The sequence below is a fragment of the Agelaius phoeniceus genome, chromosome Z (assembly GCF_051311805.1).
Source record: "Agelaius phoeniceus isolate bAgePho1 chromosome Z, bAgePho1.hap1, whole genome shotgun sequence".
In the NCBI taxonomy this organism is placed as follows: Eukaryota; Metazoa; Chordata; class Aves; order Passeriformes; family Icteridae; genus Agelaius; species Agelaius phoeniceus.
Genome location: NC_135303.1, coordinates 83,363,968 through 83,381,028, shown reverse-complemented (window position 1 = coordinate 83,381,028; position 17,061 = coordinate 83,363,968). Strand labels below are relative to the sequence as shown.

Here is a 17,061-nt window from a genome sequence, read left to right as displayed (position 1 = left end):
CACAGGAAGACTGCAGTTCTACACCTCATCCAAATGCAGGATGCTGGATTTCCTCCAGTCACGCCACTACTGCTCTAACACCAGGCAGGACAGGAGGAAGAGGCACTTTATATGGTCTAAGCGTGCTTTTAGCCTGCTAAACCCCAAAAGGGGAACTTGCTGGCTTACAGGCAGCACAGTGGTGGTTGTTGGCCAAAGAGGTGCTCATGTAGTGAGCAGCTGGGGACCTGGTCTGTTTTCATACCACAGAAATAGAGGTGGGAGAAAACCAGAGCTTACATAGATATGAGCTTCCTATGTCCCTGTCCTGGACAATTATAAATACATGGTTACATTTTTTGCCATCAGCTCATTTTTGAACTATATAGATATATACACAGGTATCAGAAACCTGAAAGAAGGGATTTATTGTCTAAATTAAATGGCAGTATCAAAAGTAACTGACACTGATAATAAACTGCCATGCTGCCAGAACAATTAACTGGGAAGAGTACTTATTTATAGAAAGGGGAATATGATTATTTTTTTCTGAGTCAGAGGCCATCAAACCAACCCTAAAATGACACAGGAAGACTTACCAAGAGTAGCATATGTACACAGGGAGACCTTTTTGGCTCATACAGGCTTTACAGACTGTAAATTATGGTTATTCCTAGGAGGAAAGAAAAGAGGTTCTGTCAGTTGTACAATTATTTTTTATTGGCAGTGCTCTTTCAACTCAAGAAAACACTGGCTGAGGTTCAAGACCAAGATTTGGCTCAAATGCCACCACAATTTTTCAGAAATGTGATGAATGTTCCTCAAGAAATAGTTTCCTAAGGAAGCCACAAAAATGTGTCCAGCTAGGTTTCAGGATATCTAAAATGATATCCAGAAGTTGCTACCACTGAAGATCAATTGCCTTAAGTAATTTCACCAAATTACATTTTTACCTGTCAGACTGGCTGAGGCTCTCTGACAAAGGGATCTCTGACACATTTGGATGAACAGTTTCATAAACTTTGATGTACGTATACCTCTACACAATTCATCACACCCATCTCAAGCATTTATTTTGAAGGATAAGCTATTAAAAAAAAATTACCCATCTTGTAACAGTGGAAGACAGTCCTGTCACTGTGACATGTTGGCCTGAGGGTCATATACTGAACATAAATTCAGTCAGTGATCTCTCATGCCTGAGTGAAAAAATTCCCAAGCCTGAGTGAAAACTTCATTTTAGAGAAGCTGATGAGCAATATTTTCAATTGCTGTCAATGAAGGCAAGATTTCAAAAGTCTGCCTGCCTGCTGTCTGCTCTGAAGATGTATTCCCTATGACGCAGCACGGTTAAAGCATTAACTACTCTCAGTTGTAGAAAATTTAGAAAATTAATAAAAACTAGTAAACTAATCTTTAGCTTCCCTTGACCTGAATCTTAAATTGCTAGAAGAGACAGGAGATGTTTCATTTATAATATCCACTTTTGTTCCCAAAACACCTTTAATGGTTACTGCAGTTATCCAGAACAAAAAAGGCTATTTGTACAATTTTTCTATGATGCTTTATACAGAAATACTGGAAATTTTCTCGGTACTTCCAGAGGATTCCTGTCTGTAATGGGATGAAGATATAAAAACATAACCATCAAGCAAAAGAAGGAGAAATAATAATTTTTATTTGTAAAACATGCATATAAGTGTATCTATAAGAGGCAGATTTAAAATAAGTTACATTCTAACAAATATTGGGAATACCTTCTACACTTTCAGAAGATTAGTATCTTTGGACTTTTAATCAGCTGTACAAACTGTCCTATTTCTTACAGTATTGAGTTAATTAAATGTAGTGACACATTTAGAGATTTACCAGTGAAAAGCACTGCTACTAGGACATTAGTTCAACCCTCCCCTAACTGAATGGGCCTCTCCAAATCTGTATTTTTACTCTGGTTTTTTTTTTTTTTTTTTTATTTTCTGCACTGTAGAAAGGTCCATAGTTAACCCAGAGGATTTTTATCTCTTCATCAACTCTCCAGTGAATTCTTAATACTTTGATACAAGTGTGACCAGATACTTCTTCCTCACGCTCATTTCCAGTTATTTCAGAGTATAAAGGTCTGGCATACTATCAAACACAGATCTTAAATCTGGCAACATTGCTCCAACAGACACATGCATACAGAAAGCAGAAGGCTAGACAAAACAGGATAATGTGAAGACTGTATTTAATAACACAGGAAATCAAAATTCCCCAAATTTGGTAAGATTGCTGCTAAGAAATGAACTTGTAGCTTAGTAAAATATATAAATTTTGCCCCTCTGCAGGCTATAAAAATTAATGCTTGCTAGTTCAGGTTTCAATGCATTTCAATAGTTTGGTTCATAATTACTTGCATTTCTAGACAACTAAGAATAAATACAAAAATATTCAAAGTTCATTTGGAGTTCAATGACTAAAACCTTTCCCAGATCTTAAAATGCAAAGGGGGAGATTTTTTCCCAAGGAAAGGTTAGATTGATTTAATCAGTTGCTAAGCCTTATTAAAATCAGTGGTTTTTACAGTTTCTTAGACCAAGAATAACCCTCCTGTTATTAACCCTGTACCATCTGACAGTACCTTCTTATGTGGAACAGACCAAGGATGTAGTAAAAAGATGACAAAAGACACCTGATAGAAACAGCTGATAAGATATTCTTATGTCTTTAATGGAAACATTTTGTTACAATTTAGGTTATGTGATATTCTTGCATTTTTAAAATGTGTGAAAGAAAATGCACAGAATAAAAAGTCAAAGGACACCAGCGAATGTAGATATTTTAAATGACCAAGTCATAGAAGAAATAAAATACATTACACAAATAAACAAAGGTTATATCCACAGTCATGAATACGCACTCTCCTCTACACAAAAACAACAATAAATAAAATCACATTATATGCAGATAGTTCTACTTACATCAGTACAATATACTGTGCAGTTTTCCATTTGCTTTCTGCTCAACTGGCACTAGGTTTCTCTTTTGTCCAGTATTTTTCCATTAAGAGGGAACCACAAAAAAGGGGATAAAGTTCCTTATATTGTCTATCCTGAGCACTGTTAGTTTTTGATTGTTACACCCTATGCACAAGAAACACAGCAAATTCTACCCATTGCCTTCATTCTGCCTCTCCAAGTTGTCTCAGCACTTTCAGACCTGCCCAGTGAAGATTCTTTTCCGAGAGAAGGAGAAGTCCAGACTATCCCTAAGAGGAAAGCAATGCAGCTGTGCTCCCTGTGCCTGCTGCTAATGCACAACACCAGTGAAACCTCTGTTTGTAGCTGGGGCATGGGGGGGCAGAATTGCGTCCTCCCTGTGCATACCAGTTCACATTACAAAAGAAACACCTAAAATAAGATTTTTTTTTTTTAAATACCAATTTTGGTACATTTTTGTTGCTTGCTCAAGTGTTCTCTAGAAGCATTCATGTTGCAGAAACACCAAGGAACAGTTCACACAGAGTGAATTTTAACTTTTCAAAGATTTGTCATCTAACGAATCCACCTAACATTTCTGAATATAGCTTAACATACAAACTGTAATAGTGTCAAATTATTCAGAGTAATTTGTCTTTGATGCAGAATATTATTTTTGTGGTTAGTGAGAGATTTTGAGGGAACTATAAGCCTCTCCTTTTTGCTAGTTTTTTATGCTGTAGATTTGTTATATGTCAGTTAGGACCTTCTAAAAAGTAAATTCTGAGAGAAGTAATAGCATTATAAAAGTCTCTATAGTGATACACTGGACACAATTAAACATCAACCCGAGAAAGCCTCAAAACTGTGGCAGCCTTATCTTGATCAAAACCAGCAGTAACTCCATAAAAAGTCCAACATTAACCTTTTTCCTTTCTTCCTCTATGCGTGAGATAAAGGGGAAGCTGCATTTATGACAGACTTAAGGCTTCACTGGGGCAAAGCACAGTGCTCAGGCTTTCTGTTGTTATTCTTTAGAAGAGAACAGGCACTATCAATGTCTGCTGCACAGCTTGCTGACCCTGCAGACAGCCAGGTCTGATGTCTCTCACAAACAGCTATTTGTTTTAATTTCAACAATCATTTTTCATCAGTCTCAGAGCTCAGATGTTAAAAGGCATCTGAGAATGGAAAACAATTCAGCCCTCAAGCCATCTGAATTAATTTCTGCCTCTAAGCAGGGATATGCACAGTGCAAACTCTTCCATTTCTTCCGCTTGAAAGTTTTCACACACACGCAAATCTTTTTGTGCTTTCAACAGTGAGAAGGAAAGGGGGGGAGGAGAGGTGACACACACACAACATATCTGAAAGCAGAACTTTTCCCATCATGTCCTTAAAAATACATTCCAAGGGCAACGCCTGTGTTCCTTTGTTTCTAAAAAGGGCTAAAACTGACTCCTACAAAACATGGACTTTGAAATTTATCACTTTACAGCTCACCATTGTGAGGTGAGTTACTAGGGCATGTTGCTAACCCACAGAAAAGGTAATGTAGCATTAGAAACTGGTATTTCTGTTCCCATGTGCCCTGCCATGGGGAAGGTGGTTGCTAGACTTGACATCATTTTATAGCAATAACAATAAGGATGAAAAAACACAACAGGTAATTCTAGGCCTATAACTCTGGTAGTGGCTGGCATGGCCATGCTGTGATGACACCATGAGGTGTGTTGACAGCTGCACAGTGCTCAGCAATGAACCACGTCTGAAATGGTGGTTCAACACACAAAAGCCAATACTCCCAGAAAGGAAGGAGCATTTCTGACTAAATGATAGAAAATGGTTGACTTCTTTTCAAAGTACTTCTGAACCTTTGACAAAAGACCATGGCAAAAAAAAAAGGGTAATTAAAGACTGGTCACTCGACTCTTGGAGAAAATGAGGAAAAATAACCTTAACTGCTTTACTGAAAGAACCAGAATGCCCACATGGCTACAACTCTGAAGCACAGAGGAGGGCAGTGAAGGATGTGGAACTGTCTTGAGCTCCGGAAAAGGTGGACTGAATTGCCAAAGAAATTTATGACCAGGACTATTAGCTTCCTGTCTTTGATGTCTATTCTTGGCTTTCCAGGAGCATTATGGCATTCATGAGGTGAAAACATCACTGGAGCCAAGGTCAGCTAAGGCTGATGCAGCCTGTTCTACTGCAAAGCTGAGAAACTCACTCTGAACTGCTTCAAGCCTGCAGACACTCACGGAGGGCCTGAATTTACTCCCACTGAATCAGTAAGAGGAGGGTTTTGTCAGTTTAATGTGTGATTGTATTTCTAAGCCAAAAAATGAATCAGAGATCAACTTCCCAGTAAAACACGTTGTCAGGGAGAACACTCTTTATTTTGTCCAGCACAAATGTTTTCAAAGCATTAGCTACACCTTAATAACTCTCCACTGAAAAACCCCAACAAAATACTTCCAATAATGCAATGGCACATTGCTTAAAAACAAATTGAAAATAGATCAACATGGTTTATTTTCAGAAATTAATACAACTCTTTAATAAACTGAATTCTGGTCACAATCTTCCAAAGTGCTCTCAGTCACACTCAATCACAAGTTTTAGCTAAGACTAAATGTTTTCAGAGCTCAGCTAGGTGTGGTCTTCAGTGAAGCACATTAGAGCGGGAACTGGTGTTGGTAGTAGTCACAGACAACTCAGAACACACAAACTGTCCATAAACAAACATTTCAGAACTACCAGTGGCCCAGGACAAAGAACCTAGACATCTGACTCTGAAGCTTTAGTTTCCTGAAGTGGGTTTCAGGAAACTAAATAACAGATACTTTTGAAAGTTCTTCTTCATCTTTGTCACTTGCAGTAGAAGCCTGGGTGTTGAAGTTATGAGGGTAAAAAGGCAGGAAAACTGTCCATAGAACCCTCAGGAAGAGGATTCTGAAGTGAACCAGGTATTAAGCTGACCACTGTTCAGTAATTTTAATAAATACAAAATTAGCAGAATTTGTCAAATTTTAACAAACAGAGTATGAATCCACTAGTTAAATTTCAATTTAACAGGCACAACTGTAAGAATTAGCAATAAATATGGCCTACACAGCCAGCCTTTCTTAAATTCAAGCACATGACAAATCTCCCTTTGGTTCAGCCACAGCCAGGATCATAGCCTTTGGTCCCAAGTGAGCAAAGCACTTAGAAGCTGAAGTTGAGCATATTTTAAGTGTGTTCTGAAGTGCTGAGCTGAGTCAAGGGTCTCCTTGTGCTTCTCTGTAACACAGATGTATGTTTGTAATACGGGCAATTTGTTGAAGCCAAAAATGTAGGTTTTGAAACCTCTTTTGAGGATCAATTATTATTATTTTGATTAGACATTCCCTTACAGAGTTCGGAGCCTAAACATTGTGGCATTGAGCTAATGCAGATGAACCAGAAAGGAAAAGTGCATTAGCCAATAAAGAATCTCTCTCCTGAATAATCTAAACTCGAGGCAGCTTCTGATCTCTGCTCCACGGAAGACTTGGGAACTATTAGCAAGAGGCCTGTGAAAGGCAGCTAAGAAGAACAAGTTTATTTATGCTATGAAGGAATCTACTTATGTGAAATGTCTTAAATGATCTCCGCACTTCCATGGGAAAAACACATACACTTGTGTGCATCAATTTGCAAACATTAAAGCCCACTGATCTAAAATGCTCTAAGGTGCAAAAGAAGGTTCACCTTTTTTGGGAGGTGCTGGGATGCACAGTTTTGGCTAAGCTAGCTCAGCACCCCACCAACAGACATCTCACAGGAACAGTTCCCGAGGTCATGATTTAAAACCCTACATAAAGGTTTTAAAACATTAGAATTAATATTCTTTTTAAAAAAGTGACCTTTTACTATACTTTTTTTATAGGTATCATAAAATGACATAATAAATAAACTGTCATGAGAATTTATTGTCCCAGCCAGATCTCCCATCTTCTGGTGTGACTCAACTCTGCATGGCACAGGTAAAATGGACCTCTACACAATTGTCTTGATTCCAAACCTACCTGTTTGAGTACTAGCTCATACTGCAAAACAAGTCACAGCAAAAATAATTTCCAAAAGAGCTTATGTTTCAAATTATAACCTCTTCTCTACTCATTTAAAAATTTTCCTGGCCTTTTTTTCTGAGGCAGAGTGGTCAAATGGGTAAAAGAAAGACCTATTTGCAAAACCAGAAGTAGATCAAAAATATCTTTAAAAAATCACAAACTTTAAGCATGCCCAGGGGCTAGACAAACTCAACTGCTTGGGGGGAAAAAAAAATGCAGAAACTAATCAGGAAGTCTTTTTTCCTCCCCAAGTCCATTTCAGCATGAATGCTGCTCTAGCCTACTTCTGGTGCCCATGAAATAAGGAGAATACTTCAGAAAAGTGTCCACTGCTCTGGCTAAAGCACCTTTGTAGAGGTCACACAGGCCCAGACTGGGAAATGGGATGCTGGAAATCAATGTCCTGTGGTGGAGCTGCCCTGACAGTCAGGAAGCTTTGCCCTCTGGCTGCCTGGGACATAGGACAATATATCACAAGGGCAGGTGATGAGCCCTCCATATGCTAAGGATATATGGAAATATAATGGAAAAAAACATGTCCAACAACAAATAAAAGGCAGCAGAAAGCAGACATGGCGAGTTTTTGCTCTTCACTCCCATGTATCCCAAAGTGGTTTCTCAGAGTTGGAAGTCTGACCAACTGACTTTCAGGGCCTAGAAGTTTTGTAGAAATCAGGCTTCAGAGCACGTTTTGAGATTAACTTTTAAGTCTGGCTAGAACTGCTGAGACCAGAAAGTTCCGTTTATGAAATCAGAATAGAATGAACCAAAATATTTAATGGACTCTTAGAATCATAGTCATAGCTCTGTTCCCCACTGACAATACTTTTATGGATCTTCTTCACTACATTTGCAGTAAGCATGGTTCATTTCCATTTGTTGACTACAAAGTGCAAAGCTCTCCTCTGTCTAGTATAAATTAACCTGTCAGTAACTAATTCAACATAGATTCAATTTTGCTCCTGGTAAAATAAATGGCAAAATTTCCAGCGGATAGTGATGGCAGCAGGATTAAAGTCAGCCTCAAATAGGGTTTTAACACATGATTCCTGAAGGTATTCCTGGGTGCTTAATTGTACACACATGGATAGTTAAATCTCAGTGACTTCTATAGGACTCTTTAACATGTGAAAAATACATTATTTACAGCATCAGGGTGATCATCACATAGACAATTCAATAACTGCATTTTTGTTGTTCAAGTAACTATTTGAATGTTGCACATGACTGGAGAAAAAAATTGGGCAAAAAAATCTATTACCATCCACAAAGTCATTTCTCCTCCCCTAAGTACTGGTTCTAAAATGTATTTACAGCTGTTGACTTTCCCTGCATATTACTCCTATCATACAAAATATGTCTTCAAAACATCCTCTTCCTTAATTTTTAAACCTACCAAAGCAAAAATAGATACTTTAATAGAAAAATACAAGATTAAAAATATCCTAAAAAATAAAATGGTTGCATGGAATGTCATTTTTATACACACAAAAAAAATCCCCTTTTGAATTGCATCAGCTATACAAACACTTTCATATTTACAGTTATGGATGCAGTCCTGTGCTCACTGAAGTTAATGGGATTTTGCCATTGACTTCACTAGGAACTGGAGCAGGCTTGACATGGACTACATCTGCCCTTCTGAGAAGTCATGGCAGTGGACAGAAAAGAGTGTGGCAAAGCGCACATAAGACTGAGGAATTAATCAGTCCTCTCCAGAGACCTGATTGTCTTCTCTATCACTATTTCACGTGTGTGAAACTCCTCATCCTTCACTGGAGTTTTTCCTAAGTCCCACCAGGTAACGGGGAGAAAGAGTGCTTTGGACTGTGACACCACACAAACAAGGAAAGAATGGTTTGTGTGTTTCCACCTGCCTGACCTTCTCAGAGGAATTAATTAGAACCAAGTGCCAGTTCTCTCCCAGAACTAAGGCCCGTACACCAACTTTCATATCCCCTGTTATCAATGTCAGTGATTCAGTGATGCAGGAACATACCCCAAAACTAATCCCTTTTTTCCTTTTGACAGCAACCAGCACCTGTACTTCTGAAACCATATTTGTTACTCATGGGTGAGATGCAAATATGGAAGGAGGTGATAGAAGCTAAAAAAAAAAAAAAAAAGGGAACAAAACGAGGCATTCCCCATCAACTAATCCAAGATCTTCTCGCCTTAATATATGCCTTAGGAAAAACTGTCTTTACATATTAAGTACATCCTATAACATCAAACTGCATAATTTTCTTTTCTCATGAGATGAAAGGCCATGCGGCATAACGTGATTAGTAAATCATTCCTGAGCTTCTGAAAGAAATTAAGACAAAATTACTGCTTAAAGAGTGAGTTCTTCAAGAGCCACTTCTTTTTACACTGATGTCTTTGGTGTCCTTTTCTCTAATTCTTTCTTTTCCCTAGGAAGAATGGGATTCTTTTTCATCTTCTTTATGCAGCAGAAAAATGAGATCTAATGGAGTCTTCACGTAACTGCCGATGTTTCCCCATGTTACAGTCCTCCTGTTGACTTCGTCTCTCAATAGTTATTCTGTATTTCTTTCTGCATGAAAGGAGAGGAACAGAATGAGAAATCTTTCTCCAGCTACAGGCTAACAGACATTCCTTATGAAGAATGCCTGTAGGGGACAGCTGGGTGCCATTTGAAAAATGAAACGTGGCAGAATGTGAAACCCTGGTCAAAGATTAAAGTAGTTTGCCTCAGAACATTTTACCCAGGCTCAAGAATGCCTGTTAATTCCTACATGGCAGTCTCAAAGCACTAAGGCACGGACATTTGCTTCTTTGAAAATTTCTGATCTAAGTGATTAGGAGTTTTTGTGAAGTGTCATGTGAACTGTGTTACTTCACTGCTTTGTATTGATCAAAGCCAATTTTCTTTTCAGTATGCTGGGTGGGGGGGAACTTTCTGCAGAGTTCAAACAACAGCTCTGACTATTCAGCTGCCTTTCTCACTGAAACTATGTATTAACTAACTAATCTTCCCATTTCCCTCTGAGAAAGCTACAATGTTTGTAATGTCAGAGGAGGTAACATGATGAATTAAGAAGAGGGATGTAGAAGACAGATAAGAAATAAACACAAATGCTCATGTATCAGACACAGCTCTTCCTGTGTGTCTTCCTCTAGGGCCTTTTGAAGAATTCTGCTATGCTTTTTACATCAAACAAACCCTCTGACTGCCTTTTAGCTTCCCCTTTAGTACCTAAATCCCCCCCAAAAATCATCAGATTATTCACATTTACATTTTGTATGTTTAGGCTTCTACTCTGTTTCAGGACAAATTTTTCAGAAGGGCATTAGTCCAACCCCATGGGCTTGTACTGCTGGAGGAGATGCATGGCAAAAACCTTGTATGCCAAGGAAAGCCCTGTTCCACCAGCACAGAGAGCAGGAGTCACAGCTAGGTATGCAGCAGTGGAAGAAGGATTTTCACAACACCAAAGTTTTGATTCAAGCAACATGGCTGAATAGAAAGTGGCAACCTAAAAGTTCTGAAAATACTCCCTCAATACTTATGTCCGCATCAGTAAACTCCAAAATAACTTGAAAAACCTGAGTTGTTTCATTTCTTTATGTATTTTCAAGTCAGACCCTTACAGGGATCAGAGCATGCACAGCAGTAGCTCTTGCAGAAGGACAGGTCCAGATTTCAGACATACAGGTGTTTAAGTTAAAATATGGTCAAAGTTACACGTCAGCACTACTCCCCAGACCTTTTAACTGTTTGCATGCACACTCAAAACTGTATTTGTATACTCATTTGTGGCAATTACAGATCCAAATGAAAGGTAATCAGAAGGGTATATTTACAGTTTAAAAGCTACAGAAGCTGCAAGTACAAATTACTTCAGGCACACAAATGCTAAACCTACATTTTCTGAAAATCTGACCCATACACCCTGACTTGTTAGGTTTCAAATATTTATTCTAATGGTGGAATAAGGAGGTTGTCCCCTGCTTCTGCTTTGAGCAATTGCAATCAGATCTCCAGAGTGAAATTCACCCACAGGTCTTTAGACATCTCCAACATATAGATCCATCTGACAGCACCTGCAGCTTTCTTCAGTAAACAGAGAAACAAGCACTAAGAGACCTGGTTTAGCTTTTAGATGAAGATGACATGAACTGCAGAGAAGAAAAGTGCTCATTTCTCCCCTCTGAGCATACATAAAAAGCCTGGGTGTTGAGCTCAGGTGTATTACATCTACTTCTACAGACACCCACCTTTGCTGACATGGATTTCCAATCCAAGTTTTGTGTAAGATGACAAGGAGTTCTGTTCTTAAAGCAATACTTTGCACAGCTTTATACCAGACCAGGATATTTGTTGTTTTATTTCTTGTCCTTACAAACCAAATTCCTTCCCAATATCAGCAATGCTACAATCCACACCTAATAACTGACATCTCTGGTTAAGAAGCTACACAAGATGCAAGAACCTCTGATGACATAAAATATGAAGACAGATTTTTATTTTCTTTTTCTTTTAAAGATAGTCTTTATTCAGTCCAAGCCAACTTAATTGTATCTCAAATGCAAAAAACATACTATATAAGCACTGAACATATGCAAGAATAAAATCACCTGCCAGAATTTCAGTTCTAAGTACCTGATGAATAAGCTTGGTTCTTTGAAACCCTGAAAGTGTCCTGGTGAATTGAAACAGGCTTTGCCTGTTTTATTTTGTTAACATTTTTTATAAACAGTTGGTTTTAATGGATAGAATTATTTGATTCTTGTATGCAGAAGTTAATTCTATTCTCCTATCTGGCTTTTACATAGCAGGAGGATAAATCACTGTATACATAAGGTGCTGAACATGTATAACTATTCCATCAGTTTAGGATCAACTATCTGGACTTTACATTTGCTGACTAGCAGTGTAAGAATTATTTTACTTAAACACGAATAAAACACTGATCACCCTGCATTGACCTCAGCTTATTAAGTTAAATGCACAGCTTTGGAATCCAAATGCTCTCTTACACCAAAACAGAAATCTCTTTCTGTTCTGCAGTACAATTCCATTCAATACCAGGCAAATGATATAAATCTCTTGCAGATCACAGCCTGCACAACTGTGCTGGCAAGGAGCAGCAAACAAAGGCAGCTTTCAAGGCCAGGGCACTTTACTAAAGCAACTGTGAATGTCTGGAACTCACTGGAATTACTTCCATGAGTAACATTACTTAGGGATGTAAATAGTTACAGGATGAAGACCCAAGTCAATAAAATAATTTGGATAAACACAAAAGGACAATCAAAGTGTGTTCACTGTCTCTGGTGAAAATGTTACCACACACTATTATGGTGCCTCCCTGTCTCCCACCAAGGATGTTCTGCCAGGAGCTGAGAAGTTTGGATGACAAATAAAAAGTTTACAGAACTTTCAAAGAATTGGACTAACCTGAAGAAGTAAAAAGCCATTAGCAATCCTGCTCCAAGCAAGGCGCCCACAACTATTCCTGTAACTGCTGATTCTCCTAGACCACCTGCTTGAAAAAGAGAAAAATAAACAATCAGGGTTTATATTGAGAACTATCTGCATTCATGTATTGGAAAATACACACAATTAGGAAATTAGTGACAAACATTAGATAATAACTAAAGCCTTTCAGAGCTTGGGACTCCATGGGAACCTGTTCCAGTGTCTGCATGTTTACTTTTTGTCCTTGCTGTCCTTGGGGCTGAAAAAGCCTTAGATCAGTGTCAGATGAAGGCACAATTCTGGAGATGTGATACAAGGGAATATTTTTAGGTAACTGGCCTGGATGGCTTGGTCTGAATCATAACACTGATCATGGTTACAGTGATGCACATCATGGGAATCAGCACTGAATATGCCTTGAGTCACTGTAACAGAAACAAGCTCATCTTACTTGGATTAGAATCATAACCCTCTATCACCCAGGTTTATTAAAATGACTATGATTATCCAACAGTTCCTCAATTTTTTTCTAATTTCCTGAAGATATGTTGTTTCAAGTTAAAGCCATGTGACTTTTGACTAGCTTCAAATCTCAACAGAGGCAGAAAAGGGAAACAGTGGCTGAAGGGGATCCCAAACAGGGACCATCTCTGGGTAGTACTGGGCACCTGAAGAACAATGGCATTTTCATGTGCATGTAGTCTACTCCCACTTCCATTCCCACCTGGATTTGTGGAAAGGAATAGAGAAGGAAATCAAACTGCTCCCTGCTTTTCCTTCATTCCTGACCCTTCGAGGGGATTCTGTCTGTACAAAAGGAAGAAGGCACATAGCTACACCACACTGCGGCAGGTGGTCTGCATTCACACCAGTTTTTCAAGGGTTCAAGAATTATCAGGCTGGAGTTACCTTTTCACTGCAGGACTAGCAATTTGTCTCCTGTGAAAAGCTAAGGCCACCTTTTGTCACTGAGGCACCAGTATCCTCCTACCCCAATCTCTCTGCAGTGTCCTATGCACTACTACACGGTCTGTGATTCAAGTGTGCAGGAAAGAATGGACACCTGCCCTTTGGAGAGTAGTCTCAGCCTTCTGAATTCACAGATGTCACCCCATTCAATTGTCTTCACTCCTCCTCAGCCTACTGAGCCCTCACAGTGCCTTCTCACAATGCTGAAAACCATTCTGCACTGGGAGAACACTGCTCCCACCAGCACAGCTGCTAATTATCAGCATGATTATTCCATGCTGGGGTTTCAGTTACATCCCTCTTTCTGACTAAAAGGCTCCTGCAAAGACCTAAAGCCTCCTGGGCTCTGGCCTGTGCATGATTACTGTTACATTTAAATTCAGGGAAGTGATTCAGACCATGTACTACCCACGGCTGTCAGACCTTCACCTCCCAAGCAGTGGGGGGAGAGAGAGAGAGCCAGTCACCATGTCTCAGCTGGAAAACTGTGCTGAACAATTTAATATGGCCCAATATATTGCAGCAACTCATGGATTCTCCTTTTTGGAGCTGGTACAGAAACATTAAGTCACTAAGCTTACATGATTTGCATGGTGTATTGTTGGTGTGCTCTGAAACCCGGCTTTCATCGAGGCGCAGCCTGCCGTGGTTCCACGGGTATTTCACATTCGGGCGAATTTCAAACCGCCCCTCCTTTCCAAAGTAGTCCCCAATCACCTATGCAAAACAAGAAAGGGATAACAAGATTTTCCTATCAACTTAGAGAAGTGAAACAAACGGGAGAGAAGCAGGACTCCCTCGACTGCTGTGGCATGATGCTGAATGTCAGAGAGGAGGGCTGAAGGGGTCTGTGGGAGGTTATGGAGTGCACGGCCTGCCCTAGGGCAGAATCAGCTGAACAGAAGCATTCCTGACAGATGTTTATCTAATCTGTCAATGAAAGCCTTCAAGGATGGAGACTTGACAATTTCTGCACCAATTATTCTGGAATTTAGCTAGCCTTACTGTCAGTTGTTTTCCCTAGCATATAACATAAAATTCTTTTTTTGTAGTCATCCATCACTTGTTACCAAATTGTCAGTGGTCATAGGAGTCCTTCCTTTTTGAAAGGCTGGTTTATATATTCACAGGCTCTTATCTGATTCTGCCCTCAGGCTTCTCTTCTATATAAATCCAGTTTATACAAGCTTTTTAACCTTCTGAATATTTGTCCTGCTCTCCCTGGGCTTTTATTCATTTCTCCATAGTGAGTTGGGTGCCCAGGATAGTCACCCAGCTTAAGCTAGACATCAGTCCTGACTGGGCATGAACAGACCCAGAGCAGCCCTGCCCAGAAGGACCTGGGGGTGCTGGTGGGTGAGAGGCTGGATTTTTTCATACCCATTCATAAAAGCACCTCAGAATTTCAGTCCTGTCTTCAGCAGTTTCAAGATAACCTATGTGGAATCTACTGCAGCAATATGTCTAAAAAACCTAGGTACAGCAGCAGGACCATATATTGTGTCACTAAAGTGGTCAGAAGCAATAGCAGAAGCACATCAATAGATCTATTTGTCCTCCTACAGATAAAATGCAGATATTAATACACTAGGTTTAGAATTGATGGATAGCCTCTTCAAACTTTTCATCTGAATTTCATTTTGAAGCCAATGACTTTAAAGAATGTTTGCTCTGCCTAAATACACAAGGGTATATTTTACACTAAATAAAGATATTTATTTCTCTCACAGTTGAAACTGGGATAGAAATCCTTTGTAGAATGAATGTGTTCAACATTTGTCCAAAAATTAAGGCAAATGCAGTAAACTGGAAAAAAATAGAGACCATTCACAGGCATTATATTATTTATTAGGAGATTGATTAATTCATCAAGCAGGAGTGGGTGAGTCCTCTACTAGCACAACTTACTAAATAAGAAAATAAGCAGAATGGTTTGAGAACAAAAAGCTATAAGCAGGAGCCACGTGGATTCAGTTCAGAAGTAGGATATAGATTTTTGAAGAGCAGGAGTGGTTGATCTGTGGAACAAATTTTGAGGACACCAGCAAGGCAGTCCCTGTCCTTTCAGTATCTCCAAACAAAAAATAAATGCCTGTTCCAGCATGAGCTTTAGTCACATGTGAACTAGAGGGCTCCATAAAGGTTAAGAAACCTGCCTGTGTCTAATATAGCAGAGGTCAAACTAGGAAATTCACATTCTCTTCTAGCTTTAAACTCTGCAAACAGACCTGGGAAAACAGCTCTGCCCAAACACCCATCTGTCTGTCACAGTTCAGCTGAGAAACATTCTCAGACACAGAAAAAAATTATCCAGCTGAATAGAACAAGTTATCAAAGAAACAATGTTTTTATAGAGAGGCATGAAGGTAGAAATTATATGGCAGACAAAAAAGTAGTAAGTAATCACGAGTAAAATGTTAATTGCATGTATATTTATGTACCTAATAAAGTAGAGGGAAATTCCACAATAAGTTAAAAGAATAAATGGAGCATTAAAAAAAAAAGGAATTTAAACTGCAAGTGAAAGAGCAACGGAAGGAATGGTAAGAGAGGGAAATTAAATTGAGAAATGAGATAAAAAGCTACTGGGCTGAACAAACAGAAGATACACAGATTGTTCACACCAAAGTTATCCCAACTATTTTGTACTTCTACTGCCCCTGGGAGTGTCTGCAGTTTACTGGTGTTGTTTTTCTATCACTTTTACACTTTCAAAGGGGCTCGTTGAATTTTTCTCCACTGCAGTACCAACAACAATGTAACTTCACTGGACTCAAAACCATACATTGAAATGTCCAGCTCAGATATTGCTACTTTTTGTTTGAGCTTGTTGAAATTAGGGACACCAGCAAAGCTGAGGCTGATGCTGATTTTGCAACTAACAAATGCATCCACTGCAGGTGGACTTAGGGCAGCGCATGTATTAATAAACTCAGCCCAGACATGCTACTCTGTGTGCAGCTGCTGCTGCTTCTCACAGACTTTTTCACAGTCCACCTCTTCCAATCCTTCTACATCCAGTGGAATAACCTATCTGGAATATGTGGAGCCATCTGATTAAAATGTTTCTTAAACACTGAAAAGAAGGCACTCAGAGATGTCTGTCTCACAGCATAAGATTTAAATACCTGTACCTGCTGTGTTAACACATCAAGACAGCTTGTCCATCACTGTTGCTGTAAGATTAATCTTTCTTCCCAACAATAAATAAAAAGTCTTGCTCATTTTTAAACAATAATTTATCATATTCAAAATCAGCGATGCTTAGCCAGCTTGTGAGAATTCACTCTTTAGCATCATGTGAAGTTCTATTGTTAAAGAAAAGAAGGAAGTTTAAAAAACTTGTTATAACTACTTCAAGATTGCTATTTTACAGAAAGGATTTTGTCTTTAGGTTGATAAGATTAAGGCACCAAGTAAAGAGATGATATCATGTTACTTTACTGAATAACTAATTCATCAGTGGCCAATTGCAATCGTGTTTGTTTCCTTACCTCCTGTGTGCCTGCCTCCGGGTCTGTCATTCCAATCACAGAGAAATCCCCATATCTGTCTCCATTGGCATCAATGGACACCTGCCCAGCAATGCCTAAAGAATGGCATGTGAGGAATC

General features: G+C 39.1%; 1 protein-coding gene across 2 annotated transcripts in view; it reads right to left on the bottom strand.

Moving 5' to 3' along the window:
* Nucleotides 1-1,637: 1,637 nt before the first annotated feature.
* NPR3 (natriuretic peptide receptor 3) overlaps nt 1,638-17,061 on the bottom strand; it is a 45,479-nt gene continuing 30,055 nt past the window's right edge. Inside the window, exons 5-8 of one of the 2 annotated variants that reach the window (XM_054652206.2) lie at nt 16,943-17,037; nt 14,030-14,165; nt 12,459-12,546; nt 1,638-9,590 (exon numbers count right to left, since the gene is read on the bottom strand). In XM_054652206.2, the coding sequence (XP_054508181.1) occupies nt 9,479-9,590; nt 12,459-12,546; nt 14,030-14,165; nt 16,943-17,037 (431 nt within the window). In that variant the 3' untranslated portion in view covers nt 1,638-9,478. The remainder of the gene's footprint in view (nt 9,591-12,458; nt 12,547-14,029; nt 14,166-16,942; nt 17,038-17,061) is intronic. The other variant, XM_077171098.1, reaches the window with a different exon arrangement.